Source organism: Mytilus californianus, unplaced genomic scaffold (genome assembly GCF_021869535.1).
Source record: "Mytilus californianus isolate M0D057914Y unplaced genomic scaffold, xbMytCali1.0.p SCAF_6, whole genome shotgun sequence".
In the NCBI taxonomy this organism is placed as follows: domain Eukaryota; kingdom Metazoa; phylum Mollusca; class Bivalvia; order Mytilida; family Mytilidae; genus Mytilus; species Mytilus californianus.
Genome location: NW_026262712.1, coordinates 115014501 through 115040641, shown reverse-complemented (window position 1 = coordinate 115040641; position 26141 = coordinate 115014501). Strand labels below are relative to the sequence as shown.

The following is a 26141-nucleotide window of genomic DNA, read 5'->3' as shown; positions in this document are numbered from 1 at the left end:
TGGTTGTTTTTTCAAAAATTATGCAGAATTTCAGGGAAAGATACTAAATTTGTGTTCGCGTTCCTTAAAAATGCAAATATTTCTTCTTTTATAACAGAAATAATGCAACGTCAATTTCAATCAGTCATTATAAATGACTTTAGATAAGTAATACGAATGCAATAATTTCTTTATTTTGAAAGATATTGTGAACTGCCATTTGATTTCTGTACTTTTTGTACGTCAGGATTGGTTGTTTTTCATAAAAATATGCTTAATTTGAGGGAAAAGATACTAAATATGTGTACGCGTTGCTTAAAAATGCAAAATTTCTTCTTTAAATCAGAAATTATGCAGCGTCAATTTCAATTAGTCATTTTAAATGACTTTAGATAAGTAATTTTGTATTTAGTGTGAATAACTTCAGGATAAATATACATAAATGTACACTTTTGTTTTTGTTGAATAAGAATGCAATCATTTATTCATTTTAATGGAAATTATTGACCAACATTGGAATTTCTTGAATTTTTTGCATCATAATGGGTTGTTTTTCACAAAATTAAATGAATATCAGAGGAAATATACTAAAAGTCTTTCGCATGTTTAAACCAAACTACCAATATTTCTTCTTTTTCGAAAAAAATCCAGCAATGTTATTTATAATAAGTTACATGTATTTTTAAGCCCTCACGATAATTTTTTTATAAGAATTTTAAGATAATAAGGACAAAAAAAATTAAATATATTGAAAATAATTCACCGAAATTTGCAATAAACGATTATTTCATTTCATTTTCAAGAGCATTTTCGAAAAATAAAAAAAAATAACAATCGCGATAAACACCGTTTTAGCACTCTTCGGGTTTGAAAACATATAACCTAAATAAAAACGAAAATCACCATTCTCTTATAATGATATTTACATTTAGTTTTATATGAATATTTCTTATCCTTTTAAAACTCTTAAAACTTTGCTAAATAATTATTAAAAAAAATATGTTGAGCTTTTGTACTCAGTGAACGTTTCGTATTTTCAATGGCGCCATTTTAATTAAATGAAACGAAACTAAGATTCCATAATTTGTATTAGTTCATCATGTGACGTAGTAGAGTTCAATCCGTCAAAAAGGTCAATCTGTCCGATCCGTCCGATCAGTCAAATATTTTAACTATAAGTCTGATGGATTGGTGACGTGAGTTTGACGCGAACATGACTGATCGGTGTCTGATCGATGACCGCTGATTGATCGCTAAAAAAGTAACGCCTAAGGTTGCAAGTACTGTATCCAGATGAGGTAAAACTGGTCATCGGTTGTTATGGCAACCGTTATGCTTAGCAACCAAATTTTTGCCATTTTTTGTTAGTTTCATCAAGAATAGTAAGTGTGTGAAGTTTGATGAAAATCCATGACCATGCGTGCCAATCTCCGTATGTAAGAGTTTAAATAGTTACAGAGAACCAGTATTAACACCTGTTTATTTGCTTTGTTAATCTGTTATATGCACGATTTGTTTAGCTAAACAATGTTCCTATACAATGTTTACAAAAATGCATTATCTGTATTTTATAATTTCTGCTAATCTGGGCACACCTCCAGAGAGCACACCTCCAGAGTCGTGTTTTGTAAATGTTTTAAATTTCAACAAGTAAATCGAAATTTTTTTTAAAAGCATGGGTGTATAACGTACAACACTGAACAACCAGTTTAAAAATTTTAGAAAAGTTCATCTTAATATATATACAAAAATTGATATTTCAAGTCTAAGACATCCATTTTATATCAATCAATATCTAAAAATACCACATCTCCAATACTAAATCAACAACCACATGCACACGTATTACCTTAAATTAGGATAAAGCGAAGCAGTCCACAGCTTTTTAAAAAGCTCAAACTTGATAATATATAGATTTGTGTTGACCCTTGTCTCATCGTATATGTACCGGATGTGTTCAGTCATATGACGTCACAGGTTTAGTTTCTGTCCCCATCAATTTTCTTCCTCATATATTAAAATCAAGCATTATTACTTATACTCACGTTTATCAATAATCAGTCTTAATAAATTCTAAACCAATCAGACAGCAGCGAATATTTAATGCTAAATCTAGCAAAATGTAATGTGTTTTTTTATATGTAACATAACCAGGGTAACTGGAAATATGATAAAAAGCTGATATCTATTAGCTTCTATTCTTTTTCTTTTTTTGTTGTGCAGTTTGGCAATTATAAGCTAGGTGAGAACTAGTTATTAAGGCACATTTAAAACCTAAAGCGCTTGAATCATACTTTAATCATTAATTTTCAACCGATTAAAATGTTGAAAATAAGAATTGTGCATACATAAACGTAATAACTGAAACGATATATTTTCCCCCAATTTTTATTTACCGATAGCTTCGTAGCATGAGTAGACAATAGTAAAAGATATTTTGTTCAATTGGGTTAATGGTGCCATTGTCGTCTTCATTAATCCACCGTCCTTTTCTTTGAACCTAACTACTAAAGTTAGATTCCTCCAATAATTTGAAAACATAAAAAGAAACGAAAAAAATAACAAACTCATATCAACATAACATAACATAACAATGAAACATGTGGATTAGTGACATACATTTTGCTCTTCAGAGTAATCATTATTTGCTAATAAAGATCAAATTTCAAGTCAGGGAATTTCATACAATCAATGCGATTCGTTGGTTCTTGCCTGAAAATAAAACAAAAATCAATCAATCATAAAACACAGCTGTATAATTGATTTCTTTTTTAATTTCTTAATATCATTGAAATCAAACACAACACATAACGTTTTCATGGTCATCTTCTGTTTACCCTTCCTGAGCACCTGAAATCACACCTTTTTGGAGGGGTTCGTTTTGCCAAGTCTTTAGTTTCCTATGTTGTGTTTCGTAGATTGTGGTTGTTTTTCGTTTGTGCAAGGGCAGTGCCAGTTCCTCGACTAATGATTTTGAATATTCTTTTGGTATCTTTCGCCTGTCTTTTGCCAGCGCCTAAAAACATCTGAACGAACCCGAGATCATAAATGAACTAAGAAAAAACATGAGCTATACAGATTCTTTGGAACCGGTAAAAACTTATCGATTTGTCACATTTTTACATGGACATGTGGTTTTTTTTTATATTGTGCCGGACTCTGACTTTGTCTGCTGGTTCCGTCTGGTATACCGTATGAGTGATCACATTTGTGCTGCAAATGTCTGCTAAACACGACGCATATTCTGGTTTCTATGAATTTTACTCATTATTTGTTTTATTTATTTCTTTATGTAAAACTGGATTTATTTTGTCGATCTGATGAGTTGAGTATTTTCAGCTGATTTTTATAGTTTGTTTTTATGTTGTGCTGTTATATCACTGTCCATGGTTAGCGATAGACTTGGAGCCCGCAAAATGTATAACCTCACCACATTTTGTATGTTACTGTCCCCAGTCAGAAGCTTGTAATTCGCGATCAGTGGTTGTCGTTTGTTGCTGTTTATCATATTTGTTTTTCGTTTATTGTTTTGTACATAAATCTCATATTCTCATTTCAGTTGTTTTTTTCATTTGAATCGTTTTACATTTTGCCATGTCGGGGGCTTTTGTAGCTTGCTATACGGGCTGGGTTATGCTCATGGTTGAAGAACAAACGATGACATAAAGTTGTTAGAATCTTAATAATTTGGTCAATTGTGAATAGATGTCTCATTGGCAATCATACCAATATCATTATTACTAATAAGCTTACAGCTGACTAAACGGTACTAGTTTTGTTCATTGAAGAAGGCCGTAGACTGACATACTAATGTTTAAATCCAAGTCATTTGAACTCTGGTGGACAGTTGTCTCAGTGACAATCATACCGCATCTACGTTTTTGTTTTAGATTAAAAAATGTTTGAAAATAGTATTATTGCATAGTAACCTGTTGGTTAACAAAATTGATTATGTTTGCTCGTCGAGTACAGGTAAGTCATGTAAACATTGACACGTTTGTAAATGATCAGCGCAAGGCAACATCCGATTTTTTTATTTTTTAGAAATATGTTCAGGTAAAGTTGACCATTTATTCAACCCATTCTTTCGTCTATCTGTGTAAAAATATAACGAAAATACAGAACTCCAAGGCAAATTCAAAAAGGGAAAGTCCATAAAAACTGACAAAATCAACCATTATAAACCAACGGAACGAGTGGAAAACAGCTGTCATATACCTGACTTGAGACATGATTACGTTAACAGCATTTAGAACGTGTTCTGGTAAAATATTGCCATCTTTCATCACAATAATGTATTTTTGGTTTTTATGTTTCTCTTTCGGAATCCATGTTATCTTCATCTAAAAGTTATTCATTAAAACTTACGTGTTATCAGGGTTCAAAAATATTTTTGGTTGAATGTTTTTTATATTTAGATTTCGGCAATATATTCTAGCAAGGGTCTGCCTTTTTATATCATTAACTTGGGCTGAAATAAAAATAAATGTTGTTTTCTTAATATGTCGATATTGTTTATATCAATTAAATACCATCAATTTACACTAACTGTCACACCATTGGACGGTTGTCATTTAAAAACTGTGTTACAATTACCTAATTATGGAGAAACAAATGCAGCTGGGACCGATAAGTATCATTCTCCTGATCGTTTTCCATTCATTTGTTTTCGTTATACCCGTAGTATGTTGATTTTGACTACTGGAGACTATTTAGAGTCAGCAAGGACTTTGGTTATATCATATGTTAAAATCTGTTTGACAATTAGTTTGTAATAAATAATTATTAGCTTTTTATGCTGATGCATTTGTATGTACATATGTTTGAATAGACATTTTATCAACAAGTATTGTGCGCAATAAATTTGGTCTCTTCTATGTACTCCAAGGTAGGTACAAGATACTCCAGGGTATTTATAGGGTTTCTTATAGATCGGTACAAGGTACCACTAAGGTCGGTACGATTTTACGCAAGAGTCGATACTCCAGGGTCGGCACAGTTGCATATGGTAGAAATGAACCTAAAACACATGATGATCGAAATATATGCGTGAATAATGAAGGATAAACATACCTAGACTGAATCCAGTTGTTGGGAAAAAATGTTCATAAAAAAATCTATCGGCATATTTATAGTAGAGGAATTGTACGGCAATTAGACACCTAAAAGTTGGACCAACAGCTGTATCGGGGGATTCTGGTCTCTCAGACAAAGCCCCAACGAATAAATCAACGTCATCTACATTCCTACAAAAAAAAAATGCTCTTCTCTTTACATCACTTTGTAATATTTGCATTGATGCAATCCCACTCAATAACTATAGTTATTAGATGGGATAAATGGGTCGATATCATTGATGGATGAATGTAATTTATCGAAAGTATTTCCAACTTTGCAGTTGATATGTTTGCCAGTTGCAATGATTTATTATTAATATTGCCTACTAATAAATGTAAATAAGAAAGCGACTCAAACAAGTATGTTTTGGAAGTCCTGCTTTGAATTGTTTGACCGATACGATATGTCTGGGTCTCATGCGACATGGTTTTTAGCTTAACTAAATGAGACTTATAACTTGAATTTTTCTTACACGAGCGACATGACAGGATTCACATGTGAAGAAGGAACTGCTAACCCTTCCGGAGCACCCGAGTTCTACCCTCGTTTATGTTGGGTTTCATGGTGTTCGATATTTAGATTCCTGTGTAATATTTTGTTACTGGTGAATTTTCCATGGTGGTGCTGTCTTTTTTTTATTGGACTTACGATTTGGAATTGTCCTCCCTCCTGGTATCTTGTCTCTTATTTCAAGTATTTAGATACCAGACAAGGCGTCTGATCTATAAATTTACCGATTGTGACTAATTCCCTTTTTTAACAATTTGAGTGTTGGTTTGCATGGTGGATGAGGAGACGCATACCAAGTCGACAAACCCGATCTTGCTCCGTTTGGAGTTCATGCAATATTTCGGGATTTTTTTTTAATATCATTTCATATATTCTAAATAAATTAAAGGATTTAACCAAGGTTAACTACTGCTGCCCCTAATTTGACTTATTCTTATTCATATCTAACTAGGAACGACAACAAACAACAAATAACTGTAAGTTATATAGTTAATAAACCAAAATAAGCTGTTAAATTTATCCATTAGAAACGGCCAATATTCTAAATCATGTTTCTTATTAAAAAAGCAATTAACAAAAAACATACCTGTAAACACTTTTTAACTTGGCTACAGTGTCGGAATCATGGTCTACAAATCCTCCTTGTGTATTTGTCCAAAATGCAGCTGGAAAACGGCCACAAAACTGTCTGAATCTATTATATCCTGGTAGACCATGATCTCGACCTCGTTGAATATTGAGGGCTCCAAGGTCGAGTGCATCTAATGGGTTATTCGTATCTTGAAACAAATGATCCCGCACTTCCTTAGACAAAAATCTATCCATCTTTCTATCATATTGTGAAGACATCCATCTTCCAATCCGTGTTGGACCATATTGAGCACTGTCTCGAATAGTCTCCGTGTTAAAAAATGTTTCACGAAGTTCTTTAGATCGAATCTCGTTAAATAATGAATTTGAAGCACCAACAGAATTACCGACGAGAGAATGTCCCATCCGATACGCAGCTGCTCCAAAAGCATTACGGGTTGAACCGTCCAAAAAACTGCTATACCGATTTGTATGACCTTGTGGTTGACTCATCAAACCAACAGCTATTGACCAATCAAAACCAAGAAGAGCTGGAAGAAATTCGTTATATACTATATGTTGATAAACTCCAGTTGAAATCTTCCGTGCTTCATTTAATATTTTGTCATTATTCCACCCTTTGTGACGACTTTTGAGTTCTGTTGCTATTCTATTATGTTCCCTTAGGAAAAGTATATGCATGACAGTGAGGAGAGGTACTTCGGAGTTTCTATGGTCACCTGAAAAAAAATATAATGAAATAAGTACATCATATGTGATTTTCGATGTTCACCACTTGATTGAAATGTATTGTATTTGAAAAGCAAATAAATAAGCTAAAACCATCTACTTATTTAATTTCTGATGTAATGTAGCGACTATAACAATATTTTATCTCACTTGTTTTGTTAAGAATTATTGGACGATACCATGAAGTTATAAAAAACACATGTAAATCAGACAATGAAATGAATGGACATATAAAAACAGACCAGAAAACTAGCCTAAAAAACTCATTTCTCCTTAGACTTTCTGTTTTGTTATGAGATAGTTATGATAATATTTTACAGAAAATATATTGTTTGAAGGTGATTACAGTTTAATATAAAATTCCTGCTTTTTTTATTGAACCTACCTGCAATAAAACAATCTGAATTGGCTGTTTCGGCACACGAATCATCGTCTGGGTTGTCTGGTAATCCATCACTTCCTTCTTTCAACAGACCTGATGTACAATATAGGACGTGGTAAAATTACAGTCAGCTCTAAATTAATTTCAGAAATATTAAGACTAAAACAAACCAATGAAAATGAGAAGGTTGTATTATAGGTTGCACTTGCTTGTGTGTTTTGTTTGTTTGCAGTTTTTCGCAACAAGAAGAGTGGCACAGGTAGATAAGGATCTGGATATCCTTTTGGAGTCCTAAGATTGTTCCCAATCTATTTTATTTTGGAGTTTAAGTGCTCAGTCTTTTAGTCTAATAATTCATAATAAAGATTTTTTATCGAAAATATATTTGTTTCGTTTGCAATTTTTGGCTCTGTGAATAAACATATCTTCTTACTTTTACTTTTTGTCTAATTCTATATTGTCATTTGCTTTTTTTTTTGTGCATAATACCGATATGAAGAGTTAAGACCTTTCCGACTGATTTTCACAGTTTTGTTCTGATGTTGTGTTGTCATAGCACTGTCATAGGCGCGTGGAAAGATTTGACCATCCACTAAAATAGTCTGTATGTGCCTGACCAAAACCGAAGGACTTTAAGCATGTAGTTGTTTTCTTTTAATGTTGTTGTATATATAATGATTATAAATAAACTCACCATAGAAATATCATCAATAACACACTTTATACATTCCATGCATCTGAACAAATAAATCCTTTAGATTCATCCTTTTAAATTTTCTGTATGATCTATATTTATTTATCCCTAATGCGTCAATTCACTTAATTAGGTACATTTGGACAAAGTTATATTTACCATCATTGCCTGTGCTTAGGTCGCTTAATTCCTCATCACTACTTCCATAGACCTGTGAGAGATCTAACCACGAAGTTAGTGCATTTAGTTGCTGACGTGGACCTTACAATTCCAAAAGAACATTTTAAAAATCAGTCATATGTTTCACTTTAATATATAAATATAACTAATTGTTTTAGCTAAAACACTAATATATTATATGTGCAAAGTAGTATTTAGGAATGAAATTACAGTAATTCCAAAGTAAGTATTCTTTATGTTTGATTAAAATGACCTTCTGCTGTTGTCTGTTCTATGGTCGGGTTGTTGTCTCTTTGACACATTCCCCATTTCCATTCTCAATTTTATCACGGTCATACACACGGTTCGTATAGTATATATAGTGCCTTTAATCTAGATCCAACTAATCCCTGAAGCTGACAAATCACTTCCCTTTAAGATGTCATTGATTATCAGATTTTCAGCTTAATCACATCTTAAAAATTAGCGTTATTTGTGTTTGCTTAACTTATACACCGGCAGAAGAAATAATAATATCAGTGTGTGAAAATGTAGACTTTACTGTCACGATACATCAATTCCCCATGTGAACTCAGTTTGTATCATCATTTGTAAAATGTGTGTCTTCCTCTACAAGGGCGTCATTCGGTTTATCGAGGACTCTGTCGGTCCCTGATTGTATGAGATTACACAAGATAAAGTCCGTTTGTCAAGTAGACAACTGGTCCATTTAGAATAATTTTCAAAAAGTTGCAACATATTTTGCAGGATTATATATTTATTTCATATTCGTAGTGGTTTGCAAATACATGTCGTGTTTAGTATTTAACAATATGTTTCAACATTCCAAGATGAACAACGGTAAATTTAAAAGTCAAATGTTTGTAATTTATGGATACACAATAGAAGAGACTCATTCAAATCTTTCGGATAGTGTTGGCTAAAAATAATGATGAAATTTTTAAAAGTGGAAATACTCAGTCAAATTTGCTCTAAAACAAGACAAAAGCACAACACAGATGTTGCCTAGTAATTACTTTGTGAGCAAATATTGCAAAATACAATACAAAAATTTTCGTAAAATGACAAATTAACTGACGGTTGATGAGTAAAATACATCTAACTTAGTTCTTTGAGAATTTATAATCAATAGTTTTATATCTTTACTTCTTTTTCCTTTATGTGTAAGTAATTAAATCATTCAATATCTTAAGAAGATATATTACGGCAGTGAATACTCTATACGTGTCATTGTCACGTCGGTGACATTTATTTCGTTCATCATCTGTACGAATGTGTTTAATTGGTTAGGAAAGGAAAACTGCAGCCCCAAACCGGTCACTTTTCGACATAGAAACGATGACAATAAAAACATGAAAAGTGTTAATTTTACTGCATCAGATCCATATAAAGTTTCTTGAGTGATGCTCGAGGCCCAAAGATATGAAAATCCAAAGCCTAATACAAAGGTTGAAGAGTTTATAAAGTAAGAGAGGACAGCCGAACCCAGACAAAAATTCATAACTACGTATAAGGAGCTGACCTACAATTCGGCCATTATTGACCATTTATAGATGTTGTCTTGCTTATCATTTTTGCTACTGGTATTTGCAGTTTCTCACACCCTACAATAATTTTCAAGATGAGAGGAAATGATGAAACCAATATGTAAAATCGTCCTTTACGGGCAATAAATCTTATGGGTTTTTGGTGTAAAATATACACTATCTCGATCTTATCATTCTGAACAATTATGTTCTGTTAGATTTTCTCTATTTGTAGCGGTTTTCAAGATAATATATAAACTTGCGTTTTACCTCTTTATTATATTTTTAGCCACTTCGGCGATATATTAGATAAAAGGAGATCCAGGATAATGCGGATTTGCAAGTCCGACAACTGGTTTTTACATAACCCTTGCCAGAACCTGCTGGTGACGATCATGGTTAAGAAGAAAAATCGATTTTGTCTAACAAGTCTTTAGGTCTTTTAGGTCTACGAAAGCCTGTACTGGTAAATTGGGTGAAAGATTATTTGGCGGTTTAGAAGGTGTTTTTCTATTTCCATCCGATTTTTGCAAATAACGTGTGACATATCAAAATTTGGATTGTATGTCAACAAAAAAACTGCATATTGTTAGCAAGAGAATAGCCTGTACTTATGTTTTTCTTCTTCTGTTGGGTAGGTTTCATCAAATTTCTTGAAATTGAAATGTCAATGTATCATTAGAGGAATAAATCTGATTATTTATGAAATTGTGGTTGTAGGCAATGCTTTCAATACAGTTTCCATTTGACTAGGAAAGCGAATATGATGATTCCATCCATCAAATGAAAACTAATGTCAAGGAAAACGATCTTGGAGTTCGTTTACTTAGTGAAATGTATTGAGGGATAGGATATTTTAGTATATTAAAATTGAATGAATTTTGTTCGGATTTCCCATTTATATCAACCTTGACAATAAAACGAAACCAGAGAGAGAGCGTATGGTGAAGAGAAGTATCGAAAATTTGCTTTTTTATTTTCCCTAAACGATATCTAACGGCATAGGACAAAGATATATATATATATATTTGATAAGTACGTCTAAACCAGTGACAACTCTACGACAGATCCATCCATAGGATTACCAGTGAAAGTGATACACGGCTGAAAACACATATTATATATATTATAAATATCAGCACAACAATGGTAAATCTGCAAATTTGCGGAAGTAAATTTTTGTTCTTCCCTCGCCGGGATTCGAACTCATGCTATTGGGATATCGTCACTACACCGCCTGCGCTGTGTCCAGTGCTCTAGACCACTCGGCCACCTAGACTGAACTAAAAATTCAGCTTTCGGTGGCCTAGTGTTACCTTTCCTCGTCAGTAGAATCTAGAGTTGTAACACATTACATGATATATGAGGCATGAAGATGAAATTGATTGCAGATTAGCTATATATATATCTTTTTTGAGAGTCAGCAGTTATTCGATGCAATTGACCTAACACTGTAGATTCGACTCTTTCGAAAGGAGACCCATATATCAAAAACTTGAATTACTTTTGTTGTAAATCTCTTTTTAAAGTACACACTAGTATTCTTTTAATATCTAATTCAAAAGATGGAAGACACATTATAATCTCAACATATTAGATAAACAGTTCACAGTCTTAAATAAGTCAACTTCAAAACTGTCACTCTTAGTGGACCAATCGATGGATTGAGATCTTACAAAGTTGTTCATAAACGGACCATCTTAAAATAAATTGCAAATCTTTGAAATCTACACTTAATGCTTAAACTTCTACAAAAACACACACTTCACATCATCGTACATGTAGTTTATTTGAAGTAAAACTGATAGATAGGACGATGCTTTTATCTTATTTTTTAACTTTTCCCATTTTGTATTGTTAAAGTGACATCAAAAAAGCATTTAAATTTTCTACACGTATGTGTCATAATGAAGCAATTCGTACAAATTGGAATAATATACGATTTGCAACTGATCTTCAAACGTTTCCCCCATACATGCTCAATGGAGCCATACTATTCAGATCAACGGACAAATTATACAAAAAATGTGTAAAGAAATAAGAAATTGATCCAAAAGTTGAACACGAAAACTCAAAGTGATTACCTGGATAAAAAGGAAACGTTCCTGTTGGCGCTGAACGAACAAAATTCATACAAGTGTATAAAAACTCTCCCGGTGGTGTTGAAAACGGAAAACATTCAGATCTAAAAACAACAATGAAATATCAAGATAATATCTTTCAATTAAAAAATATAAACTAGGTTGAACTTAACTTTTTTTCATTTTGAAAATAACAAAATCATTACGATCTTGAATTAAAAAAAACAGAATTACTCTGTGTAAATATTCATACATAAAGTGTTTCCTGTGTAAATATTCATACATAAAGTGTTTCCTGTGGAAATAGGCATACATAAAGTGTTTCCTGTGTAAATAGGCATACATAAAGTGTTTCCAGAAATATATACAATTAACGAAGCACATTTTGTATGAAGCGCTTCCTCTAAAAATGTGTGCACGATCAACACTTTTACACCCAAATAAAATTACAAAAAGAAGCATTCATTTTTTATAATTACATTTTTATGGATATAAGACCATGAAAAAAAAGTTTTATCAAATTTTTTCTTTTATTTACCTGTGCACTTTTTAGTGGAAGCACGTGACATCACGAATGTAACATTTCATTTTGATAGGAAAGTTAATTTTTAAATGACGCGCGATTGTTGTTAGCCAATCAAACTTTCGGATTCTCGTGAAATATATATGTAATGTAATTATATGTGTATATATGACTCTGATGTATCTAACTTTTGTGTCATGGATGGATATCCCATATCCTGTCGTTTCTTTTACGTAAGAACTAACAGAAAAATCAGTCGAAAAGAGATTGATACAAAGCTTAAAAAAAACAATTAACAAGAATACCAATATAAAGACAGAAAATAACGACCGGAAAGTCATACATGTATTTACGTTACTTTATAACATTCCAATTTGTCGATTTTTAGTTCCAGTATAATACAGATTCAGTGGGATCTAAAACGTTTGTGAGTTGGTTTATCGGGACAGTTAATAAAAGATATTGATCACACTTTTCTCAAACACAAACAGGGAGTAAATAAATGACATGTCTGCTGAAAAAATTAGTCATTTAAAAAGTTCACCGAAATTAGTACAGACAAAAACGCAAGTGATTTAGAAATAAAGCTCTTTCCAGGGGTTAAAAGTTTCCACGCACAAAAAAAAGTGTAACCCTTAAAATACTATATTGACCTTTCCAGTATTCCACTGTTTGTACCCCATTACAAATTCATTTAAAGAGTAATATTTTGAATTGATGAAACTACAAATCAAAAAATCAAGCTAAAACACGGCAAGCTTTTTAGAAAAGCTATTACGTGTTTCATATCTTATAATTTGATAGTCACTGTGAAATTAATTCACATATGCGACTGTCAAACAAATGAGAGGTTTAGCTAGCAATAAACCAGGTTAATTCCACCATTTTTTACATGCCTGTATCAAGTCAGGAATATGACAGTTGTTTTCCATTCGGTTGATGTGTTTGAGCTTTTAATTTTGCCACTTGATAAGAAACTTTTCCGTTTTGAATTTTCCATGGAGTTCGGTGTTTTTGTTATTTTACTTTTCACAGCTTTTTTAACTTTGATTTTTGATTGTATGTATCGAAAAAGAAAAAAAAACACCTATGTATTTATATTGTTGAAGACTGAAAAGTGAAAATATCACTGTATAAAGTTGTTGTGTCATGCTCTACTGGATTTACCCTCATCAGGTCACGCTCATACCAGCAAAATAAAAAACCAAGGCTGTATTATAAGAACCTAATAAACACGTGACGACCAACATTATCAAAATGCGCCTTAACGAATGACCTCATCCATATACGGTCAAATTTAATGAAGGAAGTACATATATATAGATCCATTTTGTTACATCTGGTGATCCATTTATTTGGCAATCGCCATGGCAGTCAGCAGGGTTTAAGAACATCCGTTGTTTGACCTGCTAGTCAAATGTGTTTTGTTAAAATATACTTTTTCCCTTTTTTGGTCTTTTGGAAAATGTTGTTTGTGCTGTATTTAGACCCCTCTACAAATAAATTAGTTTTGCATGCACACGTATAAAAATTGCGGTTTTTATCCAACGCAATCATAGGTTTGAACGTTGTTTTCAATTATGACTTGTATATATAATTCGTCTAAATAACAGCCCAACAATGTTAGATCTGTAAATATGCGAAAGCAAATTTTTTGTTCCTCCCTGGCCGGGATTTGAACTCATATTACTGAGATATCGTGGCACCAAATCGCCTTGCACTATACCCGACGCGCTAGACCACTTGACCACCTAGGGTCGACAAAAATCAAGCTTTCGGTGGCCGGGTGTTACCTTTCCTCGTCAGTTTTTATCTAGCGTCGTGACACAGTACATGAAATATAAGGCATGAAGATGGAATATTAATTTTTAACTACAGTTTTCCTATTGATGAATTGCGCATTGAAGGAAAACTCATATTTCATTGTATAAATGCCGATTATCGTCCACCCCTATTGATATATGATTTAATTATTGCCTAACTCACCTGATAAAATGGATGTTTCCATTGCGTATATGATTTAATTATTGCCCAACTCACCTGATGATAGGGAAGTTTCCAATGCATATATGATTTAATAACTGCCTAACTCCCTTGATGATAAGGAAGTTTCCATTGCATCTGTATGTGATTTGATTATTGCCTAACTCACCTGATGATAGGGAAGTTTCCATTGCATATATGATTTAATTATTCCCTAACTCACCTGATGATAGGGAAGTTTCCTTTGCATATATGATATAATTATTCCCTAACTCACCTGATGACAGGGAAGTTTCCATTGCAGCATTCTATATCAGTGCCATCAGTATCTGTGAGTAGGTAAAAGTGATCAAAATATATATGAAATAAAAAGTAAGAAAAATTTAATCGAATTGTCGTGAGAGTCTTATGGTATTCTATGTCCATTTTTATAAACACGGTGTAGCTTTATATTTGAGATCCAGATGCAATGGTCTATCTCCCTATACAACTGTAATACAAGATTTCTACATTCTACGAGTTTTTGTCAGAACTATCTTGTTCTATCTCCCAATTCCCATTAAATTATAATGTAGCTTATTCATCTAGTTGGACAACAGAAGTTCCGAGAAAACAATATTGTTTGAATGTTACAGTTGTGTCTCTACTATTTTCCAGATAATTTTGCTTTGAAAAAAATTGTTATCCAAAACATCTTAGCTATACTACGTTTAAATGTTATGCATGCTATGAACTCTTTCTATGAAAATTTCTAAGCAAAAGGATAAGTAGAATTTAGGTATATTACGTATATCTAAAATCTATGGTCGATGTTCAATTGAAACATAGGAAATATTTAAAAAAAAAAAAGAAATACATTGTTTACTAATATTTTGTACTGCTCTATTCAGGAAAGATGGCTCTTTATTTATATGAGCTGTTTGTTTATTCAAAATACGAGTCCATAAATTCGATTCCTACATAACTTTCTACATCTCAGTCAAATATTTATGATACTTTGTTTTCAGCTTTATTTTCAACTTTTCACAGTTTTGAAAAATGGTAATTACATCATTATAATAAAATTGAGAATGGAAACGGTGAATGTATCAGAGACAACAACCTGACCAAAGAGCAGAAAACAGCCCATACGACGGAATATCTAAAAGGCTAAAACAATAGTCCATCAAAGAGTCCTATAAATCTTTACGATTGATCCAGAATTAAATGTCTATACAATATCTTGAAGTTTCTGAAATCCCAATACTAAGGAATTTCAAGGATTTTTTTTCTTAATCATTTACTAGATATTTGTAAAGAACGAATCCTCCGTGCTTGATGTTTTTTTTCATGTTGTGTTTTGTATACTGCTTGTCTTTCCGTCGTGTTTTTGTTTTTTGCCATGGCGTTGTTATGGTTTATTGTGGACTTATGACCTCTGGCCTTCGTTAGTCTTGTGTAATTTTTAATTTTGGTTCATTTATAAGTTTCTGAGTTTAGTGTTGCCTCCATCTTGCTATACAAGTGTGCATTATTGTTTAGGGGCCAGCTGAAGCCCGCCTTCGGGTGCGGGATTTTCTCGCTGTGTTGAAGACCCATTGGTGGCCTTGGGCTGTTTTCTGCTGCTTGGTCGGTTTGTTGTCTCTTTGATACATTCCCCGTTTTAGTTCTCAATTCTATAAGGGGTTTCCCGATTTGCTACGTATCAGGTACGGTTTGTATTTTAATGTATCTGTCTGCCGTAAATCTATCTGTATTATTTGTTGTATCGGTCTGTTACAAATGTTTTGATATTATCAGTTAAATCTGGTTGGTAGTTTTCTCTTTTGAAATGTTTGACAATTATTTTCTGGACCTTGTGTAACTTATATGCGGTGTGAGTTTTTCTTATTGTCTTTTTTATATATAAAATGTACAAAAGATTGTATTTATAATAATAAATAATTGCCAAAATATCAAAATGTGTTATATTTTTCTTTTGTCATTATCATTCAAGGTCAAAAGAATCAATGTCAAAGATATACTAATATATGGTCCAAAATCTGGATCGTCATCAAACAAAAACCAAATAAAGCAATAATCATTATTTTCATCTACCGTCATATATATTCAATTCAAAAAGTACAAAAATGATGTCTTTTTTTTTTCTTTTTTGACTAAGGAGTTACAAACATACATTCAGGCAAAATAATTATAAATGATATATAGTGAAATTAATTACACCAATGAACATATTTTTCTTTAACTTTTATTTACTATAGTGTCAGCCATCAAATATGAGATTCCATGTAAAATCACTATTTGAAAGATATGCCTCCAACACAAAAAAATCGTTTTGTTCACCTTGGACTTTACTTACCAATTTCAATAGGGGTTGCGACGACGTCATGATCAATAAATTGACCAAAGTGTGTCATAGCCACATTAAATTTATTACTTCTTGGTGAGGATGGACTTCTAAAAACAGCGTTGGATATTTCTCTTGGACCTGGCAGTGGAGTACCATCTTTTCCACGTGTACGAGGATAAAACCCTAGATTCCATGCTGTAAATGTTTTTAAGATGTACTTTACATGTAGTAGTGACTATATCAAGGAAAAATGTTACAGCCATTAAAACCCATACATTTGTATTTAAATGTTGGTACGTATAATATTTTCTATTTCTTACAAGTCAGTTTGGACAACCTCCTCCCTTGTTTTCCCTACTCCCACCCTAATAACCAACTTTTACTTAAATTGTGACTGATGTTCTTTGCTGAGACTCTTGGCAATAGACTTATACATTAACATAAAATATACGAATAGTGATGGATTAGTAAAGTGTACTTTATAAAGTTGTTGACTATTTTATTAAAGCTATATTACTAATGCTAGCTAGTATTAAAACAAAAAACAGCATATTAAAATGTTTTAACAATTAAGGATCCCTTACAAATCGTTGTGGACGTGTTTTGTATTGTTCTACTTACGATCCCCATACTCTGGTGATAAAAATCTGGACTGTGGTGTCCCTGCAGCTCCCATGTCTGTTTGGAACAAGTTGTTACATGTACCATCCGGCTTTCGGTATTTATCAAAATGATTACAAGAAATTGTTTTAGCAATAAATAGCTCAGGTTCCGCGCCTTTAACTCCATCGGAGATTCCTCGCTTCAAATTGTCGTTTAATGCCGATCGTGCTTGTGCTGACCTACAAAAGTTGAATAATGATTTGACCCGTAACACATTTGGTATAGTGTCTAGTTGGAGTTGTGTTTTGTCGAGCGTGACCACTTTTGATTGACCTGTAAAATTGATGTTAAATATAAATAAACAGACTTTTATTTTGTAAGACATGAAACCGACGTTTGAAATAGATGCAAACGGTACTTTAGAATTTTAGATAGAAAGTTATTATTAACCATGAATTATTTAAATTATTTAAGTTGTATATTTAAGTTATGTAAAATTAAACCATTGCCGTGACGTCAGCCTATTCATTTACCGTGAATTTTTTTACTAGAATCAATGCTTCCTATATCTGTCGCTTAAATGGACTCACCAAATCATATTCAATTGTTTCCTTTATGTGCCTAATTTCATTAAATTTGAATTAGCTTATTTACTGATTTCTGTTCACTAATGGAATTAACTTAAAAACTTACCTATAACTTTTGTAATTTTTATATGCCTTCACTGATATTGGAACCCCTCCTTGAAATCTGTTATGTGTGACTGACATCAACACATCGATGAAACCTCTCGGCTACCAATGGGTTGCAATCCAGATGTCTATTATATATATATAAATGAACATATGATACACATCGATACAACGGACACACAGGGTATGTACCTTTATATATACATAATAGACAATTGTATGATATATGTTGGTATCAGCAAGGTTAATTTCCATGCGTTAAAGAGTCAAGTTAGAAGTAGAGACTTGTCGGTTTTTCCCGTTTATTTTTGGATTATTATTGGCCAATTCATGTACTTGGAAAAAAAATATGACATGCAATTTGTGCATTTTAGTTTTATATATATAGTATGATTTCATCTGTTTTACTACATATAATTACTACTGTTTATTCGAAAATACCTAGGCGAGTAAATTGTTATGTGCCAAAAATAAGGTTTCTTGCTAGAATTGTTGGTAATATACTTATTATATATACTTAGAAATAAGTTCGAATATGTCCTATTTTGTAAATTATGGATACTATTCAGATGCATAATAATTTAAAGACATACGTGTTATGTTATATTTCTATTTCTCTAACCAATTAATTGTGAACTTTAGTGCATCGTTCAACATGATAAGAGGGTTATTTATACTCACTAACAATACCTTCTAATTAAGAAAAGGCTTTAATTTTGAAAAGACATCAACAAAATAGTTTAAGTTATAGATACAATGATAAGCTTTGATTCATGAAAAACAAACCATTCGCCCTCCGGGTTCATGGTTTCTTTTTCAAGAATCAACGCTTATTCATTCTACTTATAATACATAAAGAGATGTGGTATGATTGCCGATTAGACAATTATCCACCAGAGTTCTTATGACGGAAGATATAAGTCACCACTAAAAATATGAAACAAATCAAACAAGAAAATCTAACGGCCGGATTCATAACATTAGAATTTACGAAAAACAAAAATGACAGACAATTTAGGACCGGCAAATAAAGAATGTGGCGGAGTTCAACATATTTATGAGCGCTAAAACCTCCCTCAACGTGATACAGTGGTGTGACCCAAAAACAAACTGTAAAAATCAGTTGCAAATGGCTTAACTCTATAGATCGGTACAAATCCCAAACATCCCAACTAACATAAATACAATAGACCCAAAGCATTGATATAAGAGAACTCGCAGTTAATTAGTCTTTAAATTATTAATCATTATCCAATCAGATCAAAGATACAAGATGATTGACAGAAGTTGGCAGTAATCGACAAACGCGAAATTGCAAAAAACGCTAAAACGCGAAATCGCGAAATCGCAAAATAGCAAAGTCGAAAACGCGAAAACAAGAAGTGAAACCATTTCGCGTTTTCGTGTTTTCGACCATTGAATATGAAAGGCGAAATTGCGAAAACGCGAAATGGACTTAACCGGCCACAATAAATTATTATAGAGATAAAAACGATGATTAACATATTTTTTTAAACCTATAAATTGAAACCAAACAGACCTAGAAAAATCCAATTGCACGAAGTCGCTATCTTTTTATATCTATATTATGTTTATATCGGGTCATATGACCGTTGGCAGCATTCGCAGTTCATCTCGTTGGTTAATTATATGGCGTCTAGACTTAAATAACACGAAATGCTGATATATATGATCGAGTCCATGCAAATGTTAGTTGTTTATTTTGAAATTTTGAAAAATGATTAATTAGTTATAAATCAAATATAAAAATTTGAGTAAATTAGTGAACATAAATTTGACAGCTAATCCCCTTTTAATGAGGAGTGTACGGAATTCTACACCGGTGTTGAAATGCATCTCAGGGTGTATGAATTTTCAACGCCGGTGTAAAATTCTGTACAATCCTGATTATACCAAGATAACTAATATTCTCCCAGACAAAAGTACTATGTTTTATTTAAATGACATCCAGAGATGTTAGGATAAAATGGTGCTATTTTGCTATAATGCTCTGAAAAGTGGTATAGGTAGGTAGGAAACACATTGTTTTCGATAATTTCAACAATTTTTTACAGTCCCAACATTCTGATTTTGACAGTAAATTTTAAAAAATAGCCAAAACAAACCAAACCTTAGAAAGAGAAAAAACAGGGGCTGGTTGTGTTAGCTGAAACTCTAACATGAACGCATTTGATGAATAAATACGTAGAATCACCATCTGATATGTACATAATTACCCCTCAATATTGTGTTAATAATTACGTGTTTTGTACACTTGCAGCTGTTTTTTCAACTAAAGTAGCAGCCCTTGATGCGGGCTGGTCTTGCTGTCTTATTGGTCTGCGTCTTCCGAACAAGTTAGCACGTCGTGTGGACCCTCTTCGTGGAACTCCAGATGCCGTCGTCAATACTTGTGGTGCTACAGCTCCTGGTGCTCCTCCTGGTGCTCCTGGTGTTCTTCCTGGTGTCCCTTGTTGTCCCGCAGCTCCTGATTGTTGGGAATTTCTCAAAAACCGATTGAAGTCTGCAATTTAAAGTAAAGCGCTTATTCATTTACTGATCCTGCTGCTGTGTGTTTGTTTTGCTTTTCTTTTTTTCATTTAGGTCACTGACGTCTGTTTGATATCATTCTATACATGACCGTGTAATATCATTCTTTACATGAACGCGTGAAATCATTCTATACATGAAATTCAGGATGTATTTGAGTCTTTTCAAATACTTACAGATACTTATAAAATTCCATACAGGTAACGATTTGACAGAATGCTGTTTTTAATTTCAAAGTACAAATGTACAAACGGATCACATCTCTATTAGGACACAGAGAGTTGTTTCGTTGAGATTTTAAATCAATGATATATGAAATATATCAAGTCTTTATCATGAGTATCGTTAGGCATTAATTTATTAGGTCACGATCAAAATCTTAGTTTATAATTTTGCATACTCTAGAAATACATGTCTACCAATAATGCCTGCTACTTGCAGTTGTCTTGTCTTGCTTTGGGTTCCTTTCCACTATTAAACAGTAAAGTTAGATCGGTTGTTTGTGGCTTTTTGATTTTTAGTAGTTAATATTTTTTTTTTGCTTCGTATCAATCTGTTGAGTTTATCAATTTTTAACAGATTTTCAGATTTGGGGATCATTTAGCTCTCCTTAATCATGTTAAATTCCGCCAAATTCTTAAAATGCCTGTCAACAATCAGGTCAGGAGCTTATCATTTATTAGTTGTCATTGGTTGCTAACTGTCATATTTGTTTTTCGTCTACTTGTTTTGTCATAAATCAAGCAGTCGTTAGTTTCACATTATGATGACGAGACCTTTTATAGTTGGTCAAGAGCATCGATAGGCATTAATATAGGATAAATAATATATGACCAAAATTAGCATGAAAAGATTACTTAAACTCTAACTCATTTCGAGTTATATGGTATCCAGTTCGAAGAAAAATTGTGCTAAAATAAAACAGGGATCATATGAGCAAGTCGAAAGTCTCCACCTCTTCAAGCAAGCCGATAGCCTCCACCTATTCAAGCAAGCTTATTTGATTACAAACCAAATATGTTTTCCATACTTACTGGTATTTATTTGCTGTGTACTTGTTTTCGGAGTGTCTTTTATTGCAGCATCAACTGCTCCTTTGATAATATCGTCAATGTTTTGGGCATAACATATAAAAAATCCCAAGTAGGCTGAAATCAGTAACAACCTCATCTCTGACCTGAAAAATAAAGGCTAACCTTTTCATTGTTTCCTGTATTCATATATAGGTTTCATAACGACTGAGAATTGGATATCGCTTGATATCAACTGGAGTTATTTAATTTCATTACAATAATACGAGCGGTCAAAAGATTGTTATCATTGTGTTTATTTAAGTAATCTTCTAGAAGGATCATCCTAGTACAAATCTAGATATTTTTGGGGCCCTTTATAGCTTACTGTTCGGTTAAAAACGAGGCTCCGTGTTTAAGATCGTACTTTGGCCTGTAATGGTTTACTTTTATAACATTTTGACTTGGATGGAGAGTTGTCTCATTGGCACTCATATCACATCTTCTTATAAAAGAGGGAGGAAAGATACCAGAGGGACAGTCAAACTCATAGATCGAAAACAAACTGACAACGTCATGGCCAAAAATAAAAAGACAAACAGACAAATAATAGTACAGATGACACAACATAGAAAACTAAAGACTAAGCAACACGAACCCCACCAAAAACTGGGGGTGATCTCAGGTGCTCCGGAAGGGTAAGCAGATCCTGCTCCACATGTGGCACCCGTCGTGTTGCTTATGTTATTACAAATCCGGTAAATAGTCTAATTCGGTAAGTCATGTTCGTGAAAAGGGAAGGGTATTGTAGTTACGACATAAGGAACATATCCGATATCATCTGTGAAACGGTTATTCCATAACGGTCAACCAACTCGTGATGGCGTCGGTAAAATTTACGAAGGGATGACTTCAACTTCACCATTTGGAACTCTTGGTTTAATAGCTTCCTTGTGAGCAGCAATCCTCTATCAAGGAAATCATGATAGGAAACACAAGCCCGGGAATATCGTATCAATTGGGAGATATATATTCCGTATGCAGGCGCTGCTGGAATGTTGCTACATAGAAATGGAAAGTTCACAATTTGGAAGCTGAAATCATCTCTTTTGTCGTAAAGTTTTGTTTTCAACCGACCCTCATTGTCAATTTCTAGATGTAAGTCAAGATATGAGGCAGACCTAACTGTATCTGTAGTATCCTTTATCTCTAGTTCGATAGGATAGATTCGTTCAACATAGCCACCAAATTTTGTATTATTTAGTGAGAGAACATCATCTATATAGCGGAACGTAAAGTTAAAGGATATTGCTAACTTCTTATCTCTCTTCCTAAAAAGCTCCTGTATAATCTATCCCAATTTCTACTAGCAGATATTAAAAATTCCAATATTACCGACTTTTGACTCCGGAGTATATAATTATTCGTAATATTTTGGATTTTTTACGAGGACGTTTTGTTGTCTGTCGCTTCATCCGCAACTTGGGGAGCCAAAGAATTTTCACTTAATGTTTCTTTCCTTTAGATCGGTTGCCGAGTCAAAATCTACCTGAATCTATATACTAGTGTTCTTCTCCTAGATGAATCATTGACCCAAGGCTGATGACCTGCCTCCGATCGGCTATTAATCCATAGCCGGGGCAAGTTTGATGAGTGGTATGCCATGTCCACACCACAACGTGTCTAAATACCTCATCTCCATGGCCAGAGTCCTTGTTAGATCTTCTTCAGTTTTGTCTAGGATTCTAGATCCTAGTTACCATTTGCTGTTGCGGGGAGGCATCGTAGAAGTCTTCAAACTAACATGAAAAACTTCAAATTCGGCTTTTTTTTCACCTACACAATAGGCTAGCCAGATGCAGCTAAAAAGTCTTGCTCCCCACCACAATAGCTAGACCTTTACACAGACATGTGACAAAATCGCCAGCACACAATATTTTATTGTAACTATAATTTACATTCATGCATACAAACGATAAAAATGAATTAATATTTTGGAAATAAATTCAACAGAATAGGTTAAAATAAGACCCGTTATTCCATGTCACAATAGCCTGCGACACTTGTTTAGTATATCATCCTTGTGTTCCTCTATATGTAGCCTTACTTAGGACAAGGGAAAAGTAAATGCTATAACACTTGAAATGCAGATTCTAGCTATTTGATCGAAAAACGAGATTATGAATAAACAAAGCTCATCAAAGATACTAGGTTAATAGTTTTGTACGCCAGACGCTCGTTTCGTCTACACAAGACTCATCAGTGACCCTCGAATTCAAAAAGTTTAAGGCCAAATAAAATACGAAGTTGAAGAGCATATGCGCTAAATTATAGTAGCAGATTTAAAAAACTGACAAGAGGGGCACATTTTACTTGAATGTACAGAATTGTAAAAGAGTTCACCGGGCACTATTTGACCAAACTTTACAATTATTCGAGCAACAGAGCTCGTTTACTGTATAGACGAAAAAAAACTACAAAACGAAGATCGTATTTTAAAAATCTGAGTTTAATCAATTGTTTTTGAAGGCTTTAATACTGCAGTGGAGAATGTAAATTTATTATACTTCATTTCAAAATGCCAGATTTTGATTGGTTAATATGATGGAGACAATTTACTCTATCCTATGTTAATTACTCTATTCCACTTCACGAAGACGCTTGCTCAAGAGTGCGCTTTAATAAATACGGATGACTGTTATGTACAAGACGTCATACTTTATTACTTGGAATTTGAAATTTAATAGACAGTAATAACAGAACATTCAGTATAATAAATCAAATAACACATATGTGAGAGGGTGATACAGCAGATAGTTACCCCTTGAAAAGACATTGTCAACCTTGGCTTCGCCTCAGTTGACAATGTTTTCTCGGGGTAACAATCTACTCTATCACCCTCTCAGCTATGTGTTATTTATATATTATATCATTACTAAGCTAGCAGGGATATGTATATTTACAAAAATCTTATGACACAAATTTAAAGCAAACTATCATACATTGAAAATTAAATCTAAGAAGCACTTCAATTAACATTCATAATATTTCCATTTGTTCCTGATATGACCTTGTGAGAAAAAAGAGCCAACTTTTAGTCATGTATTCACAGCATATCAAATTATTCTTAGCGTGACAGACATTTGATTTAAAGCAGAGTTATTTTACGTACCTTTTCCTCTACCGATGAAAACTATAGCAGTGCAATACTTGTAACGAGACGATTTAACAATTGCTCAATATGTTGCATGTAAATTATCATAATGCGATAAGTACTTTGACTTAAACAAATATTATAATATGCAATGTTCACTATACAGTAATTTCACTATTTAATATAAAGCACTTTTTACTTCAATCATAGGGTAACTATTTATCAATATATTCATATTATTGGTGTTATAGAACATGTTAATAAATGTTTATGTGATATTTTCAGTTTAATTTATTTACAACTTCTGAGAGGCTATGGACGATTCACGACTAGTTTTAATAAACGATTTAGTGTTTGGTTTAATCAATAGACGATTTACAGCTTGTTTTAATGAATAGACGACTTATAACTTGGTTTAATGAATAGATTATTAAAGGGGCATTAGCTGTCAAATTTATATTCACTGATTTGACTCAAATTCTCATATTTGATCTATAACATACTAAAACGTATATCCAAATTATAAAAAGTGTAAAATAAACAATTTACGCATCATTGACTCGATACATTTCGTGTTTATTTTAGTCTATTGGCCATTTAATAATCCATCGAGATGACCTCCGAAGACTGTCGACGGTCATATAACCCTATATAAACATAAATATAGATATTGATAGATAGCAAACACGAACACTTGGATTTTTCTAGGTCTGTTTAATTTCATATTATAGGTTAAACATATTATGTTAATCATCATTGTTACCCGTATAAGAATGAGTATTTGTGGATCGAACCAGTCAACCAAATGGTTTACCCTTGCTTCATTGTCATTGTTGACATTCTTTTCTTTTTAATAGCTGAACACCTAGTTTATGCGTAACCCTTCTCTAGTGAAGGGGTTAAATTGAAGGACACATGAATACGGATTCAATAAGGTCGAATTATCCACTTGCAAGTGAATAATTCATCAGCGATGTTTCTTAGCTTATTTTGACAAAATTAAACCAAACTGGCTGCTAAAAGCGATTTAGTATTTCGCTATTTCAATTTCATTAGTGATTGAAAAAAAAAATCATATTTTAATTTTTTTTATATCTCGTAGCTAATGCCCCTTTGATAGCTTGGTTTAATGAATAGACGATTTATAGCTTGGTTTATTGAAAAGACATTTAAAAGTTTGGTATAATGAAAATGCACCTGTCGTTTGTTGAAGACTGCCCTCTAGATGTCCTTTGGTTATTTTTGTCGTTTTCTTGCTGCATAATCGACGTATATTTGAAGATCTGAATTCAATTTATAATCGAATTCATCAAATGCATTCTTATTTAACTTATAAATAAAACAAATGGAAGGGGTTTCGAGCTGCCGTCAGTGTAAAAGTGTAATGTTGACATAAAAAGTGAGTCCATTTATCAGTAAAATACAGAATTAAAAAAAAAAGTCAAACTTTTTCTTTAGATGCTACTGATTAACTTCTGTCCAAGTTTCAAAACAATCCATGAAGGTT

General features: G+C 32.9%; 1 protein-coding gene across 1 annotated transcript; it reads right to left on the bottom strand.

Annotated features, from left to right (window-relative positions):
- Positions 1 to 1443: 1443 nt before the first annotated feature.
- Positions 1444 to 24685, bottom strand: LOC127704527 (peroxidase-like protein). The gene is made up of 13 exons (XM_052208618.1): positions 24653 to 24685; positions 21505 to 21647; positions 20183 to 20444; positions 17247 to 17467; positions 16635 to 16820; positions 14574 to 14625; positions 11794 to 11894; positions 8163 to 8264; positions 7313 to 7402; positions 6194 to 6917; positions 5053 to 5225; positions 4348 to 4450; positions 1444 to 2691 (listed from the first exon to the last, which is right to left on the bottom strand). Exons 2-13 carry the CDS (start codon positions 21638 to 21640, stop codon positions 2628 to 2630), a joined length of 2214 nt encoding a protein of 737 aa, XP_052064578.1. The 5' UTR covers positions 21641 to 21647; positions 24653 to 24685; the 3' UTR covers positions 1444 to 2627.
- Between the last annotated feature and the right edge of the window lie 1456 nt (positions 24686 to 26141).